Below are 26472 nucleotides of genomic sequence, written 5' to 3'. Positions count from 1 at the left end.
ACTCTCGACCCGAAACATCACCCATTTCTTCTATCCAGAGATGCTGCCTGTCCTGCTGTTACTCCAGCATTTTGTGTCTATCTTCAGTAAAACAGCATCTGCAGTTCCTTCTTACACAAAAGTATTTCTGTGTCTGTCTACTTTGGTGAAATCATCCAGCTAGTTTCACTGTTTGTATCACTTCAACTCCTCCACTGTCAACAATGGTCCATTGTGGGCTGCTGGCTCCAATTGGTTCTGTACCTTTTCATATCTCAAGTGACCCCAGAGCAGAAGCATCCCCGTCGCGGGGCTGGAAACTGGAAGTATCCTGAGCTAATTCTGCTACCACCATCATCTATTGCTTCAAGTGATGGCTCCCACTGATTGTCGCCGGAAGCTTGCGTCCTTTTCAGGACGGACGATGACAGCAATGTCAACATTTGAAACATGGACGATGGACACAAAAGAAGAAGATACCTCTAGTTTCCCTCTCCCCGACTGTCAGCCTGAAGAAGGGTCTTGACTCAAAACATCACCTACTCCATTTCTCCAGAGATGCTGCCTGACCCGCTGAGTTACTCCAGCATTTTATGTCTAACTTTGGTGTTAACCCGAATCTGTGCCTTCCTAACACAGTAATCATTTGGCTGGACTAGTAGTCTAGAACTATAGATAAGGAGGGACAAGCTTAAATCTCCCTATAGCATCTTAAGGAATTTAAATTCAATGAATTATATCTATCTGCAATGAAGAGTTAATATGAAGCTAACAATTGTGCAATCTATCGGGTCACCTCACATCATTTAATGTTAATGCTATCTTAAATCTATGCCTTTAATGCAGCACTATTTATGACTCCTGAACAACTGCAGGAGTAGTTGCTCTCTGAAAGCAACTTCGATCAAAAACCATTGGACATGACAGTGACAATCTAATGCTTGAATGAAATACAAGCAGAATCCGAAAAGGATTTAATATACGTCATTCTTTTTTATCAAATTTGGTTGTTCGAGCTTTTGTCCCCAGATTGATTTAAATATACATACAAGATCAAAATTAACATGGTAACCAAAAAAGAGTCGAGAGGTTTAAATCACAATTTAGTTTAAAAAAAAATTCTATAGTATTGGTAAAAAGCAAGTAGATTTCAACCCTGGTTAAAATTTCAACATCAGTTCTACACAGGCCATTTTCCATTCGGCAGTATCACATTTATATGCGCACAAATATTTAGTCAATTTCTGAGCTTACCTTTCTCTTCAATCCTTGGAGTAATTGCATCAATTTTGTCTGGGTGAACCTTTTTAAATTCAAACTTCTTTTCAGCTGGAGGTGGTTCTGGTTTTGAAACTGCAAGTGGCAACATTTCATCATCAGAGTCTTTCAATTCAGACTACTTCAATTACATTGATTTTCAATAATTAAATGCAGTAAAGCTTAACAGGACGTTATTTAAAACTGTGTGGTCTCTGTGCAATAAGCACCAACTTCCTGTGTTATACATATTGACCAATAATACGGGGGCAGGAATTTAAAAAAGTAAGCAAAGCGAACTGTGCACACTAAATGTACATTCCATTCCATGGTGTAGTTTAAACAGTAATTCAGAAGTATTTCACCATGTACCAAAAATCAGTAATAAAATAAAAACTGCATATGCACCAAATTAATTTTCCCTTAAAGCCCCAAAGGAAGCCTTCTTCGCTGTTGACAATCTATGTTGATTTAATCTTAAAATTACCCAGCCTCATCAATTTTGCATTTTATGCATTAACCGGTGATAGAGTAAAGTTATACCAACAAAAAAAGAATCATAATTGTCTGAGTTTCCTTAACAATTTAAAATTGCTTTAACTGGTTGTTTCTAAACATACGTTGAATTGTGAGACTTAATCACTGAACAGCCCATTGACATTTTCCACGTGTAAGAAACCCCCTCCTGTTAGGGCATTTTCAATAAAATGAAAGTGATTCCCAAGCTTTCTGCTGGTAGTTTACATAACAGCAGCTCAGAATTTTTCTAACACATACCCAGTGAATAAAACCCCTAAAGGTAAATATTTCATGAATTAAATGACTTCAGACAGCTACAAAAATCTTTCCAAAAAATGTTACCTGAAATGTCTCTTTGCCTAGCACTGTGTGCAAACAGCACAGGAAAAGTAATTGATAAACCTATGACATAAGTAATATTACCTAAACTCTAGTTTGACTTCCTCTTTGCCTGACACTTTATTTTTGTAAACTTGCTCAACATGACTTCCCTGTGCTTCTTTCTTGCCAGTTGAGCTGCTAACATGTTCCTTTCTCTTGTATTCCTTTTGGCTGCAAAATCTTCTGCTTCAGTAAGGGAATCTGGTCAGTGATTGGCCACAATGCCTCTTGGAGACTGCATCTGATTGGCCGCCGAGTGACCGACGCATTATGTGATTGGATGCAATGCCCATGGAGACAGCGGCTGATTGGACAGCAGGAGACCGATTTGTTGATTGGACGGGAATTTTAAGAGAAGCTGGTCGGTGATGGGATGAAATGTCCTTGGAGACAGCGGCTGATTAGAGAAATATAGGCTGAAGTGAATTTTAAGGGAAGCTGGTTGGTGATTGGACGCAACCCCCTTAGAGACAGCGGTTGATTGGCCGCCAAATAGTCGGGCACAAAAAATTGGAATTCCGATTTAAATAGGAAGAATATCATGTCTGTATACATGTTTATTTTTAGATTGGAAATGATTAAATCATTTTGTGCAACCCTTTCACCACAGGTCAACTTGAAATAAAACTTCACCAATATACATGTCTTTGATACATCTCAAGTTACAATTATGTAAAGCCTATCAGTAGCAATGTTACAAAATTTTGAGATTTTAAAAATCAAGTCTGTAATTTATCCCATCAGATAAAGCATAAAAATAAGTTTAATTTGACACCTAATTCACTTTCATATCTCAAGTATTTAAAAAGTTATGGCCATTTTCATACTGGGAAATGAGCACCTTGTTCCCTATTGATTTTCTATGGACATAACAAAAAAGCTGTGATCGTGAACAGTCAAAAGCCCATAACTTTCTTAAAAATTAAGAGAACTGAATGAAATTTTCAGTTATCATAGATTGAAGCATTCTGAAACAAATATAAAATAATCTTACTTGGATGACCTGAAATTAAAGCATATAATTAGTTAGTTACCTAATTGTAGCTAATTTCAGACTTCAATTACTAGATCTAAACATCTATCCATTTCTTAATAAATGATTAACATTTTTAAATAGCCTAAATGTCCAAATAATATTCACAAATAATTCACAATAAAACATGATTTTTAAATCTCATTTACATTAATTTATAGGCCAAATGGAAGGAATTTAGTGTTTAATTGCTGTAAATAAATGCCCATTTAAATCAGCTTTCCAGTGGGTCCCTGTGGAACGCGCTGGTTTAGAACGTTCACATTGCGGTAGATTTGTGCCTCAAATGCCGAGAAAAATACTGCGCGATATAATGGGCCCAAATTGAGCTACTCGCAATATTAAACTTAGTATAAAGGGATCTTTAGAAGCCCTTTTTAATGTAAAAATATACAACCTAACTTCTGCTATTTTCTTTATGAGACCCTGCGGTTGCTGTCGGTCGCGGGTTTAGAGATTGATTTTTAAACTACTATAACTATTATTCAAGGCCTTTAAACCTAATAATAGCTTTTGCGACGGGGTCTTCCAGCGATTTTTCGTTAATAATTAACTAGGCTGAACATTTTCGATTGGAACAGCTTAGAGAAAATCGCGTTTTAAACCCGCCCCCTCTAAACGGCGCCAAAATCGCGCACAGCCTCAGCAGCAGATCTTCAACGACGCTTCAGGTAGGCTTTGCAACATACCTACTATCAGCCTCAGTACCAGTTAAGAACAATATCATTGCAATCTCCTTACGAAACAAGAAACTGCAGGAAATGGATTCTGGAGCAAAAAACTCAGCGGGCCAGGCAGCGTATGAGGAGGGAATGAACAGAAAGCATTTCAGTCAGGATCCTTATTCAGACTGGTGGCAAAAGGGGGGAGAAGAATGGACAGCAACAGAAACAGGTAGTTTTTTTTCATTGCTCAGCCACTCTACTTATTAAAAATGTGAAAGAAAAAAAAAATCTATCATCACTGGAGAGCAATATTATCTGCAATTTCTGATAGGAACCCTTTTGTGAAGGTTTAGGAAGCACACCCTATCAAATAATTAAACTTAGCCTCAGAGTCCAATGCAGCACAGAAATAGGTCCTTCAGTCTACTGCACCTATACCAACCTCATGCCAACCCACCATTCCATTTGCCTGCATTATATCCATATGCCCTGTTCATTCAAGTACTTATACATACGCTTTTCAAATTTTGCTACTGTCTTACATCCACCACCTCTGCCGAAAGCACATTCCAGATGCCAACTACCCTTTGTGTGAAAAAGGCTTCCCTCAGTTCCTTTAAATGTCATCCCTCTCACCTTAAAGCTATTTTAAAGACACTGGCTATCTACCCTATCCATGCCCTATCATCATTTTATATACCACTATTACCTCTCAACCTCCATTACCATGCAGAAAACAGGCCCACCCTCTCCTGATAACTCAAGGCCTCCAATCCTTACACTCCCTCTCTAGCTTAATCACATCTTTCCTGTAATGTGGTGACCAGAACTGTATGCAATGTACCAGTAGACACAAACTGCTGGAGTAACTCGGTGGGACAGGCAGCATCTCTGGATGCTTCAGACTGAAGAAGGGTCTCGACCCAAAACGTCACCCATTCCTTTTATCCAGAGATGCTGCTTGTCCCGCTGAGTTACTCCAGCATTTTGTGTCTATCTTCGGTTTAAACCATCATCTGTAGTTGCTCCCAACAATATTCCAGAGCAGCCTAACCAGCATTGTATCACTGTAACATAACATCCCAGCTCTTGTACTCAATGGTATTTTTGACTTGCCCTTTGTACCTGAAATATAACAATACATCTAGAAGGCAAATCTGAGTTGTATTCCTTTTGGAAAGGAGAGGTCAAATGCTTTCCTTCTGATCTCCAATCTACTTTACTTCATTAAAAACAAAGTATTTTACTACTCCACATACAACTTGAATGGCTGCAATCTCCGCTTAATTGCAGCACATTTGAGCTCAGAATCAGAAGGTGAAGAGCTGCCCACTAAAGGAAAAGGGAGTTCCAGCAAATTGTTGGTGTACCATCAATGTCACCAAAGTAGATTAATCAGGTTGTTTCAGTTGTTGTGCCTGCCACAATTCCCTGCATCACCACAGCAATTATACCACACACTGGACAAGAAACATTCTGAACAATGTTTAGGTAAATTAATTGTTTTTTTCTGCAGAATAATTATTTCAAATGTTACAAGAACCAAAAGTATCCATTTGCTCTTCATGGCACAAAACTAAAATGGTACATTTCAACAGCTTTTGTTGTACCGTACCTTTTGTTGGTGGCAGAGGCTTTTTTGGTTTCTGTAAATAAACATAAAATCATAATTTAAATAGTGACTTAAGGAATTGGCTGTTCTAGTACAAATGCCCAATTGTAACCCAACCCCTTTGAACTCGAGCTTTATGCTACAACAACTCAGAGCTTCATTTTATTGATGTATCTGTCAAATATTTGTATGATAAAAGCTAAAACACATGGATCACAAAATAAATCTGGCAAATGTAAGGCAGACTGCAGAGGGAGAACTTTGATGCTGAGTTTTACTTTGCAGCAAAATGAAAAGATATAGTGAAGTTCATTATAATAAAATGTAGAATGGCCAAATTACCTTAAGGAAGCAGGCTATTTATTCCTTTAAGGGCAAGAAAAGAAGTTAACTAAAGGAATAAAGGAAATCTAAAATTATGGAAGTGTTAAATAATAATGTCCTTTTTTGTGTCATCCACTTAGAATCATTTTTAGAAAAATTAGATGCAAGACAAGGAGGTTTTGCTAAATAGTCTTCACCACAAATTCATTTCCATATGCGATTGCAAACATCACAGAAATAAACTGAACTAAACAGTTCATCTAATCATTAAATTATTTGCTCTTAGTTGACACTGCTACATTTGCCTACTCAAGCATTTGCCTACACAAGCATTTGCGTATACAAGAATGGTGACCAATTTCAAAGAAATGTTTGTTTTAAATCAACTTATATTCCGAAGATCATTTTCTTTCTTCATTATTTAGCTTTTTTTTTTAAAAAAATGCTTAAATATATTGGCAACAAACCACATTCTTAAGTAACCACTGCCACATCTATCCGATTACAAAAATAAGTACTCCAATTGTTTAGGATTCAATTTTCTTGTCTTGCTAACAATAGCAACAAAAATGTCCGTTGCTTTGCTATCAACATGCAAATAGGGTAAATATTTTGTATTTACCAAATTATTGAGTTTATGTAGGGAATAAACATGCATTTTTGGGATGTTAGGAAAATAATGGACTGATTAAACTGATGGTTGATTAAACAAATGGTTGACTCTTATGGGAGAGATATAAAAGAGAAATTAGCCTAAGATCAGTTTTGTTTCCTTTTATATAAAGACCACAGGTCAAAATGTACTAGTGCAAAATATTTACATCCTATTCTACAGAAGATCATCACACTAAATGAAGCATGGAACTTACAATATACCTCAAATTGAATTGAAGGAATTAATGAACATATTAAAATACATCATATGATTTAAATTTCTTGGTTATCTTTTATTTCCTATTCATTTAGAAAAATATATATTCTTATTATATCCTCAATTTTCTAATGAGATCTCAATATCAAATCCTTGCAAAAGAACTAATGAGGTACTTTTAAACCTTGACATGCTACAATATTTTAGATTTTTGTTCTAAAAATGTGTGTAATACACTACAGCTAATACTCAAATCACATTGAAACTTCCTATAAAACAAGAAAACGTAATTCTCCCTAGAAATTACTTACCTCATCGAGGTCTGGCTTTGGAAGTAATTTTGAAGGAGCTTTTGGAGCAGCTATAACCTGTATTAAAAATGTTAACAGTTTTAGTTGCAGTACCAATTGCATTTAAATAACTGAAAACCAATTTTAAAATTTTGTATGCGAAGCTCCAAAATAAAAATAGAAAACATTGAAAATATGCAACAAGTGAGGTAAAAGTGCATTGATGTCGCAGTTGATGACACTTTCATCACAACTGGGGACAGTTAGAAAACCAGCATGATTCAAATTGCAAAAAGGGGATGCTCATGAAAAAAAGGAATGTAGACATAAGGAATTACAGGTGCTGGTTTAAGGGTAAAAATGCATAAGGTGTTGGAGTAACAGCATGTTAGGCAGCATGCTGAGTTACTCCAGCACTTTGTGTCTGGAAAAAGGGATATCTGTTATAGAATGGAGAACTAGAGAAAACAGAAGACACAGATAGTTGTTGACTAAGAAAGGCTTATTAGTGGCTGCAAATCTGGTTCGTGTTAATGTTGATAATGGGGGATGGGTGAGAACAGAAGGGGGGAAAAAAGATTTGCTGTAACACAGAAAACCATGCCTGCTAGAAATCTAAGAGTGCTGGAAAATACAACTACCCAACACTAGTGCAAGTTGTGTAGGAAGGAACTGCAGATGCTGATTTACACCAAAGATAGACACAAAATACTGGAGTAACTCAGCGAGTCAGGCAGCATCTCTGGAGAGAAGGAATGGGTGATGTTTCAGGTCGAGACCCTTCTTCAGAGTGAGAGTCGGCAAGGGAGAGAAAACACATCTGAGCCATCACTGATGACCAAGGAAAGGTGAAGCCCACAATGGTCCATGGTTGACATGGAAGAGGGGATAACAAAGGGATATATGGATGTAAACATTGGAACTAGCGGGATGACTAGGGTGGGGGAAAGGGCAGGGAGAGAGAGGGAATGCAGGGGTTTCTTAAAAATAGCTAAATCAATATGGTGATTTGATATTAATGATTTGGACGAGGGAATTGAATGCAACATCTCCAAGTTTGCAGATGACACGAAGCTGGGGGGCAGTGTTAGCTGTGAGGAGGATGCTAGGAGGCTGCAAGATGACTTGGATAGGCTGGGTGAGTAGGCAAATGCATGGCAGATGCAGTATAATGTGGATAAATGTGAGGTTATCCACTTTGGTGGCAAAAACAGGAAAGTAGACTATTACCTGAATGGTGGCCGATTAGGAAAAGGGGAGATGCAATGAGACCTGGGTGTCATGGTATACAAGTCATTGAAAGTAGGCATGCAGGTGCAGCAGGCAGTGAAGAAAGTGAATGGTATGTTAGCATTCATAGCAAAAGGATTTAAGTATAGGAGCAGGGAGGTTCTACTGCAGTTGTACAGGGTCTTGGTGGAGACCACACCTAGAGTATTGCATGCAGTTTTGGTCTCCTAATCTGAGGAAGGACATTATTGCCATAGAGGGAGTACAGAGAAGGTTCACCAGACTGATTCCTGGGATGGCAGGACTTTCATATGAAGAAAGACTGGATAGACTTCGCTTGTACACGCTGGAATTCAGAAGATTGAGGGGGGATCTTATAGAAACTTACAAAATTCTTAAGGGGTTGGACAGGCTAGATGCAGGAAGATTGTTCCCGATGTTGGGGAAGTCCAGAACAAGGGGTCACAGTTTAAGGATAAAAGGGAAATCTTTTAGGACTGAGTAGAGAAAAACATTTTTTACAGAGAGTGGTGAGTCTCTGGAATTCTCTGCCACAGAATGTAGTTGAGGCCAGTTCATTGGCTATATTTTAGAGGGAGTTAGATGTAGCTCTTGTGGCAAAAGGGATCAGGGGATATGGAGAGAAAGCAGGTACAGGATACAGAATTGGATGATCAGCCATGATCATATTGAATGGGCCGAATGGCCTACTCCTGCACCTATTTTCCATGTTTCTATGTAATATTCATACCACTGCGCTGTAAGCTGCCCAAGCGAAGTATGAGGTGCTGTTCCTCCAATTTGTGTGTGGCTTCACTCTGAGAGTGGAGGAGGCCCAGGACACAAAGGTCAATAAAGGAATGGGAAGTGGAGTTAAAATGTTTAACAACCGGGAAATCACGTTGGCCAAGGCGCACAGAGCAGTGTTCAGTGAAACAAGCGCCCAGTCTGCGCTTGGTCTCGCCGGTATATACGAGTGCACACCGAGAACTGATACAGTGGATGAGGTGCCAGTTAACCTCTGCCTCACCTGCAAGGACTTTTGCTTCTTAATTTACCTGGACAGCATTAAAGAGCCTCCTTTGTTCAAATTGGTAGCAAGGTTTAATTTTAATTTCTCATTTGATTAATTGAAAGATACAGCATGGTAACAGGCCCTTCTGCTCACTTAGACTACATCATCCATTGATTGCCTGTGCTCACCAGCTCAATGTTACCCTATTTTCTCACCCATTCCCAACCTACAATTTACAGAGTCAAATTAACCTACAAGCTCGCACGTCTTTGGCAAATGGGAGGGAACTGGAGCATATGGAAGAAACCTACATTGTTACAGGGAGAACTTACAAACTCCACACAGAGGGCAGCCGAGGTCAGGACCAAACCCAGGACTCTGGAGCTGTGAGGCAGCAGCTCTACCAGATGCGCCACTGTGCCACTCCTAAAAGCTCAGGTTTCAAAATTCTTTGTTTCAATATGAGATAGCAAACTGAAGAATTCTCAGCATCGTTAGAACTGTATATCCTTCACCCTGCCCCTCTAATAACTTCTGCTCTCCCCTCATTGCACCAATTAAATTCACAATAGTTACCTTGAGGATGCATTCAAAGTGAATTTGCAAAAGGTTCAGAATATGTCATGGAAATAATCAGAGATAGGACTATTTCAGATGTACCATTATGTAATGAAACAATATTAATTAATGAAACATGGTAATGAAACTTCAAGGAAGATTGATCACAAAATTATGAAATTTACATTTAGATTAAAAGCAAGAAACTGCCACGAAAAAAATGCCACTAAAACCAGGAACTTTAGTATGGTAAAATGTGATTACAAATAAAGACAGATGGTTAATGTAGACTGAAAACTGATTAAATTCACAACTCTCTGGGTGAAAAAGGTTTTTCTCTTCTCAGTTTTAAATGGCCTCCTCTTTATTCTTAGACTGTGGCCCCTGGTTCTGGACTCCCCCAACATTGGGAATTTTTTTCCTGCATCTAGCTTGTCCAGTGTTTTTATAATTTTATATGTTTCTATAAGATACCCTCTCATCCTAAATTCCAGTGAATTTATGATTTATCTCTCTGAATTTATCTCTATGATTAAAGAAAACAAATTGGACTGAAGGTTGGCAAGTTCCCAGGACCAGATGGCATACATACTTGCATCAACAAAAGCAGCTGCAAAGAGATGATGCACTGGTTATTAAAAAAATCCTTTAGGTTCCAGTGGACTAGAAAACCACTGATCTAACATCCCTATTAAAAAGGAGGGAAATAGAATACAAGAAACTGTAGGCTAATTAAACCAACAGCTTCATTGGGAAAATTCTGGAAATGAAGGAGCAGCAGGGCATTTGTAAAAAAATAATTCAAAGTAGTGCCAAGTTGGTTCCATGCAAGGAAAGTCACTTCTGACAAATGTATTCATGTTTTTTGAGCATATAATGGATGAATAAAGAGGAACTAGTCAACATATTTCTAGGCTGGATTACTGTAACGCACTCTATTTTGGAGTTACTCGATCTTCCCTGGCTCGTCTCCAGTTGGTTCAGAATGCTGCTGCTCGCCTTTTAACTGGAACTCGAAAGAGGGAGCACATAACGCCAATTCTGGCCTCCCTCCACTGGCTGCCGGTGTACTTTCGAGTTCATTTTAAGATTCTTTTATTTGTTTTTAAATCTTTAAATGGTCTCGCCCCGCCTTACCTCTCTGAGCTGCTTCATCCCTACGCTCCTGCCCGGTACCTCAGGTCAGCTGATCAGCTGCTCCTGGAGGTACCGAGGTCTAAGCGGAAGCTCAGAGGGGATAGAGCCTTCTCTGTTGCTGCTCCGACATTATGGAACACTCTGCCGTTGCACATCAGACAGGCCCCCTCACTATCCATCTTCAAAACCACTTAAAACCATTTTCTATTCCTTGGCTTTTGACCCTGCATGAGACTTTGCTCCTGTTTTAGTGTTTTTAATGTTTTTTATTGTTTTTACTCTCTTTTTTAATGTTTTTATTGTCTTGTAATAATTTTTTGTTCATGATTAGTCATGTACAGCACTTTGTTGCAACAGTGGTTGTTTTTAAAGTGCTCTATAAATAAAGTTATTATTATTATTATTATTATTATTGTATTTGCATTTCACTTTTAGTAAAAGTTCAATAACCAAATGCCCTTGGTAAATGCTATATTTTAAATGTTATTGAAAGATTATAAAAACTATTCTTTGTTCATTTACTGTTAGAAACTTTGGAAAAGGGATGATGGAAAGAAGAACTAAGTGGCAAGTCAATGACAGAGGCAAAAACTACAGAATCTTACATACAGAAAAATCTGGATATTGTTGTGCATAAAACACAAAATAGCACGCAGTACAGCGAACAATTAGGAAAGTAACCTTGGCTTTCATTGCAAAGGGGATGTATGGCTATATCTATACAGTGCGTTGGTGAGACCCCACCTGCACCATGTATAGTTCTGGCCCCATTTTAGTACGGGTATACTTGCATATATTCTTGACATGTTAGAAGTGGTGTACAGGTTTGATTTATGCAGTAAAAAAAAAAAATCATCTTCCGGGGAATATTTGGCTGTTCTGAAAAATGAAAGGTGAACCCATTGAAAGGTAAGATTCGGAAGGGGCATGACTTGGTAGACACTGGGAGGATAATTTCCTTCATGGGGATAATCTAGAACAAATGATCATAGCTCTAAAATAACAATTGTCCTAGTTAAGGAGCAGATATTCCCTCTTTCAAACATTTGGAATTGTCTGATCCAGAGGGAAATAAATCATTGAATATATTCAAGACGGAGATTTTTGTTCTGCAGTGGAGTCACGAGGAGACCAGAATGGGAATTCAAAGTAAAAAATCAGATCAGTCTTTGTCCTATTGAATGGCAGAACACATTATTTTCTGACCTACTACTTTTATGTATTTATTGCTCTTTTCCTCACATGGTACCCATAAATCCTCCACAATGGGTTCCTCATGCCATTCACTTCTTCTTTTCCTCTAAACTTTCACGTAATTAATGCTCTTCTGCCAGATCCTATTAATCAGCAGTTTTATAATTGAAAAAGGAAGAAGTTTCTGCCTGAAAGTCAAATCCATAGCACTAAAGTACCTCTCTTCCAGTTTCTGAAAGCATGACGACAAAGTTGTCTGGGAAAACACCTTGCTTGCCGCTTAGTTCTCCTTTCCACCATCCTTTGTCTCCTGTGTCCTACAATAAAGGAATGAAAATTAGACAAATTGCATATTTTAATAACATTTAAAAGATAGCAGTTACCAAGAACATGTGGCCATTGAATTTTTACTATAAGCTAAAGCAAATTATACACATTAGATGATGAATCTTTCAGCTAAAATAAGTGAAACCTGAAAAGAATTTAAGAGCATCTTCATGTTTACAATCAATGACATGAAACATAGCTTTTTTGCCAATTATAGTAAGTTCTTCTGCATGTGCTAGCTGAAGAAGCTGCATTGAGTCTGTGGGTGGAACACAATTCAATTTGGTTTGTGCCAGCCATGGATAAGGATACGTGTCTCCATTCATTTCAATGGGATTATAGATAATTGAAAGGTATGATAGGAAAGATTATTATTTTTTGAACATTTAAGTATTTAAGTTTTTTTCTTGAAATGTGACAAGTCATTATTTTTTAAATCACTTATTTCAATTATTTTATCGGTTTTAAATCTCTTTCCATCAGTTTCATTTAAAAGCAGATCCAAAGGCCTTTGACAGGACAACATAGGAGTCCATGGGTAGAATCTCTGCATTCACACCCAAGGCTTTATTGCTACTTGTGGATTGTCTCATGTTCTGAGACAGCAGCAGCCGCAAAGCCCACAGGTTGAAGGGCCACAGGGACTCAAAGGGCCACAGAACATGCAGCTGCAGAATATAATGGAAGATGATGGAACATTATCTAATGCAATTACACAGCAGTTTTATGGGTAGCAGTCTGAAAACTACACTTCCTGATGAAGTTGGGAGGAAAGGGTACATTATCTTGAGTGTGGATGATTCTGGATTAATTTATGGGAATTAAATATTAAATTCCTTCCATTTGGCATATAAAGTCATGACAAAGTGAGATTTAAAAATCATGTTATATTGTGAATTCTTGCGTGAATGGGATCAGTTTGTTATTGGTATTTGGATACTTAGGCTATTTAAAAATTGTAGCCATTTCTTAAGAAATGGATAGATGTTTAGATCGAGTAATTGAATTGATTAGATGAATTAGATTGATTTGATGAAACTGATGAATATGAATTTTTTGTTGGGTATTTACTATTTGTTTTAGCGTTTAACTTTATAATTTCTACCTTTTCTTCTAAAACTGCAAATAATAACTTGTTTCTGTTAATGCTGTTCAGTGGGTTTTTTTCTTTACATTTTGAACAGATGTCTCTGAAGAAGAAATGCAAAATTGCCAATCCAAATGCCCAGCAAAAGAGACTGATTTAGACAGCATTCGCAGAGATTATCCGTATTTGGACTACTCCAAATGTGATGAACTACAGGGCATTCTTAATGGGAAAGTAGTGGGCAGAAAGGCATGTCATGCGTAATTGAAGAGCAAAAACTTGTAGTTTACAATGCTAAAATTGAAAAGTTGAGGAAAAACAAGGTGTACAGAGTTGCTTATTGGTTGCAATCTGAGGAGTATGATGATGCTACTGATTATGATATGCCAATGTACCAGCTAGCAACTGATCTTCTCCATAAAGACTTGGTCTTTTGCTAGAAATTGGAATTTCTTTACCTGTCTGTTACGGACTTACAGCATATAATACAATAACATTTCTGATCTTGAGAATATCACATTTTTGAATTTTCAAGGCAGTCTGGGTGTTTATTACGATTTCCGTCACAACGGTCAATTTTGTAATTAGCTACAATTAGGTAACTAACTAATTATATGCTTTAATTTCAGGTCATCCAAGATGTTTCATATTTGTTTCAGAATGCTTCAATCTATAATAACTGAAATTTTCATTCAGTTCTCTTAATTTTTCAGAAAGTTATGGGCTTTTGACTGTCCTCATTCACAGCTTTTGTGTTAAGTCAATGAAAATGCAATAGGGAACAAGATGCTAATTTCCGAGTATGAAAATGAGCATAACTTTTTTAATACTTAAGATATGAAAGTGAATTAGGTATCAAATTAAAGTTCTTTTTATGCTTTATCTGATGGAATAAATTACAGGCTTGATTTTTAAAATCTCAAAATTTGTAACATTCCTATTTAGTTCCATCACACCAAGGTATTTGGTGTGATAGAACTCTGGCAAGTCAGTTATCCAAATTGAAGAGCCGGAAGTTGCTATTTAATAATAGCATGACCATCAACAGTACTATCTCTCTCAGACAAGACAAAGATTTTTGGCATGGAGTTATTAAAAACTACCTACTTCTATTTTTTTTTAAATCCAAGAAAATACTTACCTTATTGATTAGCAGAATATGGTCACCTTCTTTAATGCTAAGTTCATCTGCATTGGTTGCTTCATATGCAAAAACTGCTTTACAATATTCACCTACCAAAACAAATGTACAAGATAGGAGTGTTAACACAATTGTGGAAGCTTAAAATTAAATGAATTAAAATCAAAGTTAAATTTTTAAAGCGTTTTAGCTTTTAAAAAACTAATCAAAGTCAAATGTATGCATGTAACAGAGGGAGTGCAACACATGTTCACTCAATTGGTTCTTGTGGTGGGGAACAGAGGACGAAGGGACAGTGACATGAGGAAAGATCGAGCAGTCAACCCACACATTTATTAAACAACGTTTTGTAGGATCCCGGTGATGCATTCAAACTTCTTAGAGTGGTTATACAGGATTACCTTTCTACAATCTGGGTTAAATAGAATCTGGGATCAGAGGAAATCAGGGGCCAACCACTCAAGACAAAGACGAAATGTCTTCACTCAGATCATTGGAAATGTCAGGACCTAGCTACTCAGGACCCTTGTGGAGACTTGTTCACTGGGTATATTCAAGAAAAGATCAACGGGTTTTTGAATAACATGCAAAAAGGACTAGCCTGTCGGTAAGATATCAGCATGATCTCACTGAAAGGCAAAACAGGCATGAGGTGCTAAATGGTGCTTCTGTTTCTTATTTAAAGATGTTTGGTCCCACAATGAAAGGGATACAGGTGATAAATTTATCAATTCAAGGTCAATGTAAAACAGTCATCGAATGAACTATTCATATTTCTTTGTTCCGTGCTTCAGAAATATTTACTATTAGTTAACTTTTGAGCAATTAGAGGACAAATTAAGCCAATATTTCTGTCCACTATGTTCTACAGTTTTCGCAATGGCACAGTGTTAGAGTTGCTGCCGTACAGGGCAAGAGACCCAGATTAGATCCTGAATACGGATGCTGTCTGCATGGAGTTTGTACATTCTCCCCTGTGACCGCATGGGTTTTCTCCAGGTGCCCCGACTTCCTCACACATTCCAAAGACGTACAGGTTTGTAGGTTGGAATTGGAGATGCTGGTTTAACCAAAGATAGACGCAAAATGCTGGAGTAACTCAGCGGGACAGGCAGCATCTCCGGAGAGAAGGAATGAGTGACATTCTTCAGACTTACAGACCGTCTAAAGAAAGGTCTCGACCCGTAAGTTATCCATTCCTTTTCTCCAGAGATGCTGCCCTAGTTATTCCAGCATTTTGTGTCTATCTCAGTTTTGTAGGTTAGTTGGCTTTGGTAAAATCGTAAATGGTCCCTAAACGTAGCATAGTGCTAGTGTACGGAGTGATCACTTGTCAGACTCGATGGGCCAAAGGGTCTGTTTCCGTGCTGTATCTAAAGTGTTGATTGATTAACCTTCTGCTAAGTTATTTGTGCACTCCTTTGGCAGAGCTATCCCAAAATAATAATATTTTATGATTAGTTTTTTGAGTGATGGGCCAGACCAACATGCACATGCCAACATTATTACGAACCATTGATCAACTCCAACCACAGGAGCAGCAAATATAACATTGTTGTTAAATATTCTTCCATTGACATTATCTGAAGCTAGCTGGTTTAATCTGAACTGTAAGAAAATCAAGAAACACTTAAAACGCACAGATTTAAGATAGATTTAGAATATGAATTTATCTTTCTCTATGTGTAACATTTTTACAAGACTCCACGTGGAAATGAACTGAACCTAAACTTAATTATTAGGAACATTACGTTAATAAACATCAAGTTAATGATCCTTGTTATTACAAAAAAATTAATATGGTCCTCTTATCTTCACCGATTAGGATAGAAGAGCAGCTACTCAGGACAAGGAATAAGAAAATAAAGATATCATATTTTTTTAGACACATCCTTTAACATATCTTTTAAAGTACAACATTAACCTGTTATTACATTAGCATTTGAATTGAACCGTACAATTTTTTTTTTTTTTGGCTTACCATCCTCCATCCTCAAACATCCCTTGCCAAGTGTTTATGGATTATCATTATATAATCTTCATTTCTAATTCATTGGCCTGCAGGTTTTTTAATATTTAATAATTTTGCAGGATCTGGGCATAGCTGGCAAAGTCAGCATTTGTTGTCCCAAATTGTCTCCAATCTAGCTGGATGATCCTCCATGTGCATCATCTGCCATTTCCATGTTGTCCTGGACCACATAGTACATAATTTTCTATATTTGTTCCGATAACACTCTGTTCCACCTCACTGTCACATCTCTCATCCCTTCTACTCATCATTAATTGTCAGACTGTTCACCTGAAATGTTATCACAGCATTTTCTGCAAGCATCTCATGACTTCTCACAACAGTAAAAACTCACAGATCAGAGAAAAGGATAATCGGTACAGACTTTGCCAGCAATGCCCAAATCTTGCAAAATGTGTTGCTGAATACTAAAGATTCTAAATTCTGACAATAACAATATTTACATTAAGTTGCTTTTTATACCCATCAAGGCTACCTAAAAATCAACCTCTTGGACCTGGATGTATGTTCTTCAATTCAGAGAAAAATGAAAGAAAAACAACCACCTTCAACTTTCATCAGAAAAATAGTCAATTTTACTACTACCCCTCTTTTGCCTAATCTATAACAATTCGCGTTAATCAATTTCTCAGTTTTAAAATTCAAATGCGAAAAATATACTGTTTATTTTATTAGAAGTTAATACAATACAAAACAATACAGTGGCACCTAATTTTAGGTGCCAACTATGTCATACCGTAATCCATTCTATGTACAACCTCTAGTTTTATGTTATGAGTAGGCAAGACAAGAAAAAGAAAACAATAGAAAGGGGAAAGAGTGGAAAAATAGATGGTAGAGAGTAGAAAAATGTGAAGTGTGGATATAAAAAATAAAAATAAAAAAATAAAATAAAAAAGAAAAGGTGGAAAGTAGAAATAGAAGAAAAGGCCCCTTAAAAGAGAATTTTTCAAATCTATATTCGGAGATGTAGATCTATCCACGTCATGAACTGAAATCAGCAATCCTTATGGTACCGCTGCATCACATGATTCCAAAAAGTCGATGAAAGGAGACCAACTCCTTAAGAATTGGTCATATTTATCTATTAGTCGGAGTCTCATTTCTTCAAGGCGTGCTATGTCCATCATATTCCTAATCCACATTTTAACAGTTGGTATGGTTGTATTTTTCCAAAATTTAAGTATCAATTTCTTTCCAATTATTAACCCATAATTAAAAAAAACATTTTGGTCTTTATTTAAATTGGTATCTTCTCCTATTATTCCAAATATAATCCATTCCATTTTGGGTTCTATTCTTGACTTGAAGAGCTTTGTAAATATATCAAATATATCACTCCAAAATTTATTCAACTTTGTACATCCTACAAATGAATGTGTTAAATTAGCGTTTTGAAACAAACATTTATCGCATCTGGGAGAGACGTTTGGATAAAATTTATTCAACCTCGTTTTTGAATAATATAGTCTATGTAATAATTTGAATTGAATTAAATTATGTCTTGTATTAATAGAACAGTTATGTGTATTCATCAAATACTTTTCCCATCTATCCTTCGAGATCTTTATCATTAGCTCATGTTCCCAATCTTCCCTTAGTGCTTCTGTTGAGGGTGATTCTCTATCTAATATATCAAAGCTTCATTTTATGAAAAGCTATTCCTACACAGACTACAAAGTTGATAAAACAGTCCAATAACAATTTCATGAAAAAACTCAGCAGCAAAATATCAATTGACAACAGCAAACCAACAAGATGAAAATTAAACTTCACTTCTTAATATTTCAAAACTATGGGACAAGGAGTGACGTGTACTACTTTCAGTTTAAGAAGGAACTGCAGATGCTGGAAAAATCAAAAGTAGACAAAAAATGCTGGAGAAACTGAGGGTGAGGCAGCATCGGGTCGAGATCCTTCATCAGACTGATGTTGGGGGGGGGGGGGTACGGCGGGAAAAATAAAGTAAGTAGGAGGAGACAGTAGGACTGTGGGAGAACTGAGAAGGGGGAGGGGAGGGAGGGAGAAAGCAAGGAGTTGTGGAGGGAACAGTCTCTGCGGAAAGCAGAAAGGGGAGGAGATAGGAAGATGTGGCCAGTAGTGGGATCCCATTGGAGGTGGCAAAACTACTTTCAGGATTCCTCTTCCACATCACATTTGCTGCAATGGATTCCACACTTTCTTAAATTGAATAGGGTCAAACTTGGATGTTTTTTCCCCTCAAGTCTGCACATTGCTTGCAATGTCACATCTGGTTAGAGCAACAGGGACAGGTAGTCAGGACAACCAAAATACATTAGTTAGATCACATCTCAATTTACTCAGCACATTATGACTACAAATTTCCTTATTTGCACCGCAGAATTAATATTTGAGAAGATATTTAACAATTTTGATCTAGCTGCACCAATTGGATTGTAGGTAGCCGATATTAAGTTTGCCAGAGCTTTTTATTCTACAACTGGATTGTATCTGCACATGTGCTGCTCAGCCATGCAATTCCTCCAGAGGGCAGTAGAACCACATTGATGTGTAAAGCAGAAATAAATTGTGAAAACAATTTAACTGATCAGCCAATGAGAGATTGTTTGTACGTCAATAAACTACACAATATACATTTTAGAATTAATATTTCTTGACTTTATAGATATTGCAATTTTTTATTGCCAACTGATACTTCTTGTGAATTTTTCAAACAGCTGAGTTTGCTACTTATTCACCACCATCAAGTTTGAACCATTAGGATCAAAATTAATTTGGAAATAGCTGATGCTGTTAGTGTTTTTGAACAATACCTTTATGTTTATTTTCTGCTTCACTTTTCAGAGCCTCTGCATTAGATGCCGGGATGGATTGCTGCAAAGTACATAAAATTACATGCAATTAATGATTGTGTGTAAATCAAAGTAGCTACATTTGCATTATAGTCAATATTTTGAGAGTAGCTCCATTATCATTCAACACACAAGGTCTTCCGTCAATGAAATTGGCTCAGTGACTACTTATTCCTGGAATTTTCAATTAAGTTAGACTATTTACTCATTTACTTTCCCTGGTAAGATTCAAGAATTAAAATTTAACAACATTTTTGAACTGATTACTTATCAACAACTGACATGTATGAAGAAGGGTCTCGACCCGAAACGTCGCCTATTCCTTCTCTCCATAGATGCTGCCTCACCCACTGAGTTCTCCAGCATTTTTGTCTACTATCAACAACTGACATGTCTGTTTACAGCAGCACAAAATCTCTGCCCAACATAAAGCCAATCGGAAGGTTGTTTAGCAAATGTCACTATGTCACAATGTAGATAGCATTTGTAGACAGCATATTTTTACATGCTGATTTGCTGAATGCACAATATAGTTATGATGCTAACTTTCAATCACAATGATCTCACTGTACTCCTTCATTGGAATTTCCCTCAGCAAGGAGACTGATGCCAGATGCAGATAGCAGAAAGAACAGTTAAAACAACCATATGTAATCCTATGAGTGAACACTTCATTCTAGAGAGCAAAATCCAAGAGGTAGGTTTAATCACAACTGGCTTTGGCACAAGGAACTCTAAACAGCAGACCTTTGGCATTTCTACTTAATTTATGATGATGGCATTGGCAAGTTAAATAAATGGCAATCAAACGATCACGTGCAATCTCATAGTGAAGAGACAGAATACATTATTATTTAGAAGGGAATTTATTTGTTCGCATCTGCAGTCATCGATCTGTCAATTGATAATGTAGTCAGTCAAAGCACAAAACACCATGCTGCCAGTTTGCTCCAACTTAGCTGGTCCCATTTGCTTGTAAATAAAAAAAAGACACAAAGTGCTAGAGTAACTCAGTGGGCCAGGTAGCATCTATAGATAACACGGATAAGTGATATTTTGGGCCGGGATGCTTCTTCAGAGGGTCCCGACCCAAAACATCACCTATCCATGTTCTCTAGATTTGCTGCCTGATCTGCTGAGTTACTCCAGCATTATGCGTCTTTTTTTGCAAATCAGTATCAGCAGTTTGTTTCCCCATTTGCCTGTGCCTGACCCATAACCTGCTAAACCTTTTCTATCCATATATCTAACCAAATGTTTTTTAATGTGGTTATTATACCTGCTTCGAGTACTGTATCTGTAAAATACTTCATAAATAAATAAGTCAGCCAATTTGCAAGTTGCAAAGTTACATGATTAACAACGTGCAAATAACTTAAATCTTTAATAATTCATGCAAAATGATTGTTGTAGATAACAGCAAAAATACTTGGGGCCCACCTTTTCTGATTTTTTATCCTCCAATTCCGAATTAGGCAATCGTGATTTTAGCTTTACAGATCCTTCCTTAAATATATCTCCAAATCCCAAACCGCGAATTTTCTTTGGCTGGGATGTTGCGCCTGTTCCTGCTGCACACTCGTTTCCTGTAATGTCTAACGGTGATGTTGGTGATGAAGGTCCAACCCCGATCGAATCCTTGACAGTCATGTCTATAGTAATCAGAAACAAATCTGTTCACGCCGTCACTGCTATTAACAAATTGTGCTTCAAATACTCAATACACAGAAAATAATCCGTCAACAAATCAATTCACAAGGCTCATAACCGCACTTTATTATAAATCATACAACTCCATATCTTCATAGGTTCAGAATTCTGCAAGCTGAGATACTCTTCGCACAAGAGGATTGTACAAATGACAAGGCTCAAGAAAGCCAACATTCCTTTGAGGTGCTTGCTTCTCCCTCAGAATACCACAGCATGGCAGTGCACTTTCTCCATTGTCAGCAGAAATGACGAGAAAATAAAGCATCAGGCTGGTGGGATGGTAGTCATGAATTATCATCTTAGGTAATCCTTGTTTTAAGAATAAAGACAATTGGACATTAGACAACCTTCAGTTTTAGCAAATTCCTTGAAGTTGAATGACCAGGAAATGCACCAAGCAAAATTCAATTGCAAATAATCTATGGATGATTGCTTGGGCAAGTCTTTCCATGTCTAAACTTTCTAAAAACATGAAGTCATCTTGTCTGAACAATCCCAACTCTGGTAAATACAACAAGAAATGTAGAATATGACCATTGGGCAGCATTGAGCTTGGCCAAACTTCTCCATTCATACACGTTAGCATTTTGTTAAGACAGAAGGAATGACAGGTACATGGAAGGAAGCTGGCAAGAATCCCTGGAAACATACACACAGAAGAATCACCACATTCATACAGAGAACATAACAAGCACAAGAAAAGGCCCTTCAGCCCACAATGCCGTGCCGAACATCATGCCAAGGCCAATTCTAATCTGCCATATTTAGCACTTCATTCAATTACATTTATGAAAAATGAAAATAATTAAGAATTCAAAACAGGTCATAATAAGAAAATTCATTTAGCTTTGGTATATTCAATGTTGATCTGTTTGGGTAAATGTAGAGGGGGGAATGGCTGAATATCTGGTCAGAACTCTTACCCTTCCATTGAAGAAAACAAAAAGCAAAAACTCAAGAGTTCCACGAGAAGTCTTCACTGCAAAGACCGATTTAAAAAAAATGTAAATCATTACAAAATATCTGTATTTGATCTGTATATATCGGCTGCTTCACAGAATAATTCCAGAAATTATTATTCCTTAAAGAATTCTGATTGCTTGCTAAAAAAAGTTTCACCCAAAATGAAAACGGAATATGAAGAAAATATTCAGCCATTCAGGCAGCATCCACTAAGAGAGAAAATTATTTGACGTTTAATGATTCCTTCTCTCACCACAGATGTCACAGCAATTCTGTAATTTCACATTTCCAACATTTGCAGTTTTTCAAAAACCTTTACCTGGCTCACTTAACACCTCATTTGCTTCTCCATCGTCATTCTCATCGATCAGTTCCTTTACAAAATTGCATGGAAATAATCCAGTTTTCTCACTCAAGGCTCCCTTCCACCAGCCTTCTTCTACCTAGAAGATAAAAATCAAATGAAAACTTATAAATAGGGATTAGCAAGTGCAAGATGTCTGGTGTGGCATTGGTGTCGCAGCGGTAGAGTTGCTGCCTTACAGCACTTGCAGCAACAGAGACCTGGGTTTGATCCGTGCTGTCGGGTGCTGTTTGTACAGAGTTTGTACGTTCTCCTCGTGACTGCGTGGGGTTTCTCAGACACCTTCGGTTTCCACCCACACTCCAAAGCGTACAGGTATGCAGGTTCATTGGCTTGGTGAATGTGTAAATTGTCCCTAGTGTATGTGGGGTGGCGTTAATGTGCGGGGGTCGCTGGTCGGAGCGGACTCGGTGGGCTAAAGGGTCTGTTTCCGCGCTGTATCTCTAAAACTAAATCTGTATTGCAGGTTACCTCCCAGGTACATACAGACCAGGAGAAATTGTACCAGAGTAGCATTAAATATGATTTCTCTGACCACATCGAGCACCATGTAACGAACAACAAGTCTGCAAGTTAATCTTTCAAAAATTATTTAACAAGGTGTTTTAATTATTTAACAAGGTGTAAAATATAGTAAATGCTGAAAGTCAGAAATAGTATGTTCGGTCATGTTCAGCTGAGCAGCTACAGCTTCCTTGAAGAGAAACAAACTTAACATTTCAGGCAAATTCCCTTCCTTAAGAGTTAAAAATATAATGTAAGTCAGCAACAACATTTCTCAGCCAATCCTTGCGGCAGACTGACTCACATTCTTGCTGGCAACTTATGGCCAATACGAAAATGCCACATCACCAGTTCCCATAGCAGAAATGCACCAATAAAACAGTTCACAATGCAGCTGGCTCTAGCAGTACAATGAAAAGTTCCATCTTTGCTCCAAATAAATATTGCCGTGCACAAATATGAAGCTCATGCTTACCAAAATAAATGATCATCATAATCTCTCTTAAGCCTTACTATTGTTCTTACCACTCCATTTCCTTTTGTTCCCAAGTCAAAGCATATATATAGCAATACAAAAATGTGATTTGATTCGCCTCTATGCATAATGCAATATTTCAGCACAGTATGCACTACTAAAAGACCAATATAATTTTTCCCCAACTGTCCCCAAAACGATTGCATCAGTCTTGATGGTAGACAAAAAAGCTGGAGAAACTCAGCGGGAGAGGCAGCATCTATGGAGCGAAGGAAATAGGTGACGTTTTGGGTCGAGACAATTAGTATTGAGATTATTTTAAACTACGAGCAACCCCAACAAAGCTCAATTTCACCAAATTTAAATTTAATTGCATAATTTGTTCACGGGTAGTTACCAAGGTGGCAACTACCCATCTGAACAAAGTAGACAAAGTTCATTGAGGTAGCATCGCATTGGTGCGTTGAGGCTGATGTGAAGAATCTGGTTGGCTAAAGTTAGTTTCACACTTGCCAGCTGTCTGTCATGTTTCTCATCTTCATCATGCCAAACTAGTTGCTAGCAACAATGCTTGAAGGAGAGCCAAAGTGAGTGGGCTTCCCTCCTTCAGTGCATGTTCTCTCCTACAGCAAATTCACTGTTGCATCGAACATGGTAGCAGATGAAAACCAATACTTTCACAAAAACAGTATGACATTCAACTTACAAGATCTACCATTTTCACTGCTTTGGGAAAATAAACCCGTAGGCTTTTCGGTACCTTGGGAAGGAGGGCCGAGGGGAGTAATTCCTGACCATAAAAATTCTGAGTTGAATCCAAAGGCAAATTAGTACCTAACTAGGTCATCTTACAGCACTCCTCCAGCACCCAACAATGCTCTGTATTGCCTGGGGCACCATTGACAAGGCAGAGGGGAACTCTGATATTTGACTGCTCCAGGATCTCAATAAACTCCACTCTCTCCAAGTGGTGTTAACATGTCATGGGATACAGCATTTAACAGTGATAACCCAACTTGTCAGGCATTGCGAATGGAAGCCACAGCTTAGGGTGACCAAGCAGTTGAGTTGCTGCCTTAAACCCCTGTCCAACGGTACGAGTTCATTCCAAGAGTTCTCCCGAGTTTGCCCTGAGTCGAACTCGGAGATTTATGGTAATGGCCACTCATCGGTACTCGCGGCTCTCGTGGACATTTTTCATCATGTTGAAAAATCTTCACGAGTCTTCCCGTGCTTACCTGCCATTAGCGAGTCTTCCTGAATACCTGCCGTTAGCGCTAAGAGACGTTCCCGAGTTCCAATGTACCCACTACATTCATTCTCCGTGCTTACCATGAGTTTGATTTATTTTTTTAACTCGGGAGAGCTCTTGGAATGAACTCGCACCGTGGGACAGGGCTATAACAGAGCCAGAGACCCAGGTTCGATCCTGACTACGCGTGCCATCCGTGCAGAGTTCGTATGTTCTCCCCGTGAAGTAAAAAATTATAAAATTGTCCCCAGGATGTAGGATAGTGTTGGGTGCGAGGATCGCTGGTTGGCGCAGACTCGATGGGCTGAAGGGCCTGTTTCAACGCTGTATCTGTAAACTAACATAAACTACCTTCACCAGAGACACCACTGCACTCCAGTCTGCTATCGCCACCTTGATGACAGTCTCCAACCAGCAGGAAGCTGCCTCAACACAGTCCACCAGCTTCATTGTCCGCTGGGCACAGGAGATTTTGCTCAACAAGTGAACTGAATTAATTGCACCAGGCACAGAAGTGTAATAGAAAAATATGTTATTCTGCTGAGTCGATCAATCTAGGCACAAATGTAGAGTTGATCTCTGCTGAAGGGTTAAGAAACAATACATGATCGGCATGTTTGCTACACTGAGTAAGTCACTCCACTCTCTGAAAAAATTGATGAATCATTATCTCAACACAAAAAGGGACCACTTGGCTCATGAACAAGTATATTCCCAACACTGCTCTAGAAAAGAGATGAACAATTAGTTCCTGAAAGAGCAAAATATTCCATTATCAAAATTATGAACAAAACCCATTTATTCTATTATTTTCTGGACAAAACAAATCATAAGGTGTCCTGAACACATTTCATCCAAGATATTATGAAGGTGCAACTTTCTTAACAGTATTCGCAACAACTGAAATAGAACAAAGAATTTAATTTACAGTGCATTCAGAAAGTATTCAGCCCCCTTCACTTTTTCCACATTTTGTTACGTTACAGCCTTATTTTGCAGTACAGTGGCCTCCGTCATTCTTAAATGGAAGAACTTTGGAACAACCAGGACTCTTCATAAAGCTGGCCGCCTGGCCAAACTGAGCAATCGGGGGAGAACGGCCTTGGTCAGGGAGGTGACCAAGAACCCGATGGTCACTCTGACAGGCCTCCAGAGTTCCTCTGTGGTGATGGGAGAACCTTCCAGAAGGACAACTATATCTACAGCACTCCACCAATCAGGCCTTTATGGTAGAGTGGCCAGACTGAAGCCACTCCTCAATAAAAGGCACATGACAGCCCGCTTGGAGTTTGCCAAAAGGCACGTAAACGACTCTCAGACCATGAGAAACAAGATTATCTGATCTGATGAAACCAAATTTAAATTCTTTGGCCTGAATACCAACCATTACGTCTGGAGGAAACCAGGCACTGCTCATCACCTGGCCATTACCATACCTACGGTGAAGCATGGTGGTGGCAGCATAATGCTGTGGGGATGTTTTTCAGCGGCAGGAACTGGGAGACTAGTCAGGATCGAGGGAAAGATGAACGGAGCAAAGCACAGAGAGATCCTTGATGAAAACCTGCTCCGGAGCGTTCTAGACCTCAGACTGGGGCGGAGGTTCACCTTCCAACAGGACAATGCCCCGAAGCACACAGCCAAGACAACGCAGGAGTGGCTTCGTGACAAGTCTGTGAATGTCCTTGAGTGGCCCAGCCAGAGCCCGGACTTGAACC

General features: G+C 38.2%; 1 protein-coding gene across 6 annotated transcripts in view; it reads right to left on the bottom strand.

Annotated features, from left to right (window-relative positions):
• The window catches only part of LOC116973334 (CD2 associated protein), a 155602-nt gene that overhangs the window by 34753 nt on the left and 94377 nt on the right, over positions 1–26472 (bottom strand). For all 6 annotated transcript variants that reach the window (XM_033021294.1, XM_033021295.1, XM_033021299.1 and 3 more), the window contains 8 exons: positions 22479–22602; positions 20927–21138; positions 19448–19508; positions 14621–14712; positions 12284–12382; positions 6953–7009; positions 5450–5480; positions 1234–1332 (listed from right to left, as the gene is read on the bottom strand). In XM_033021294.1, the coding sequence (XP_032877185.1) occupies positions 1234–1332; positions 5450–5480; positions 6953–7009; positions 12284–12382; positions 14621–14712; positions 19448–19508; positions 20927–21138; positions 22479–22602 (775 nt within the window). The remainder of the gene's footprint in view (positions 1–1233; positions 1333–5449; positions 5481–6952; positions 7010–12283; positions 12383–14620; positions 14713–19447; positions 19509–20926; positions 21139–22478; positions 22603–26472) is intronic.

The sequence above is a fragment of the Amblyraja radiata genome, chromosome 5 (assembly GCF_010909765.2).
Source record: "Amblyraja radiata isolate CabotCenter1 chromosome 5, sAmbRad1.1.pri, whole genome shotgun sequence".
Lineage (NCBI taxonomy): Eukaryota > Metazoa > Chordata > Chondrichthyes > Rajiformes > Rajidae > Amblyraja > Amblyraja radiata.
Note: the sequence above shows the minus strand (reverse complement) of the source record. Positions and strands in the feature narration are given on the sequence as shown.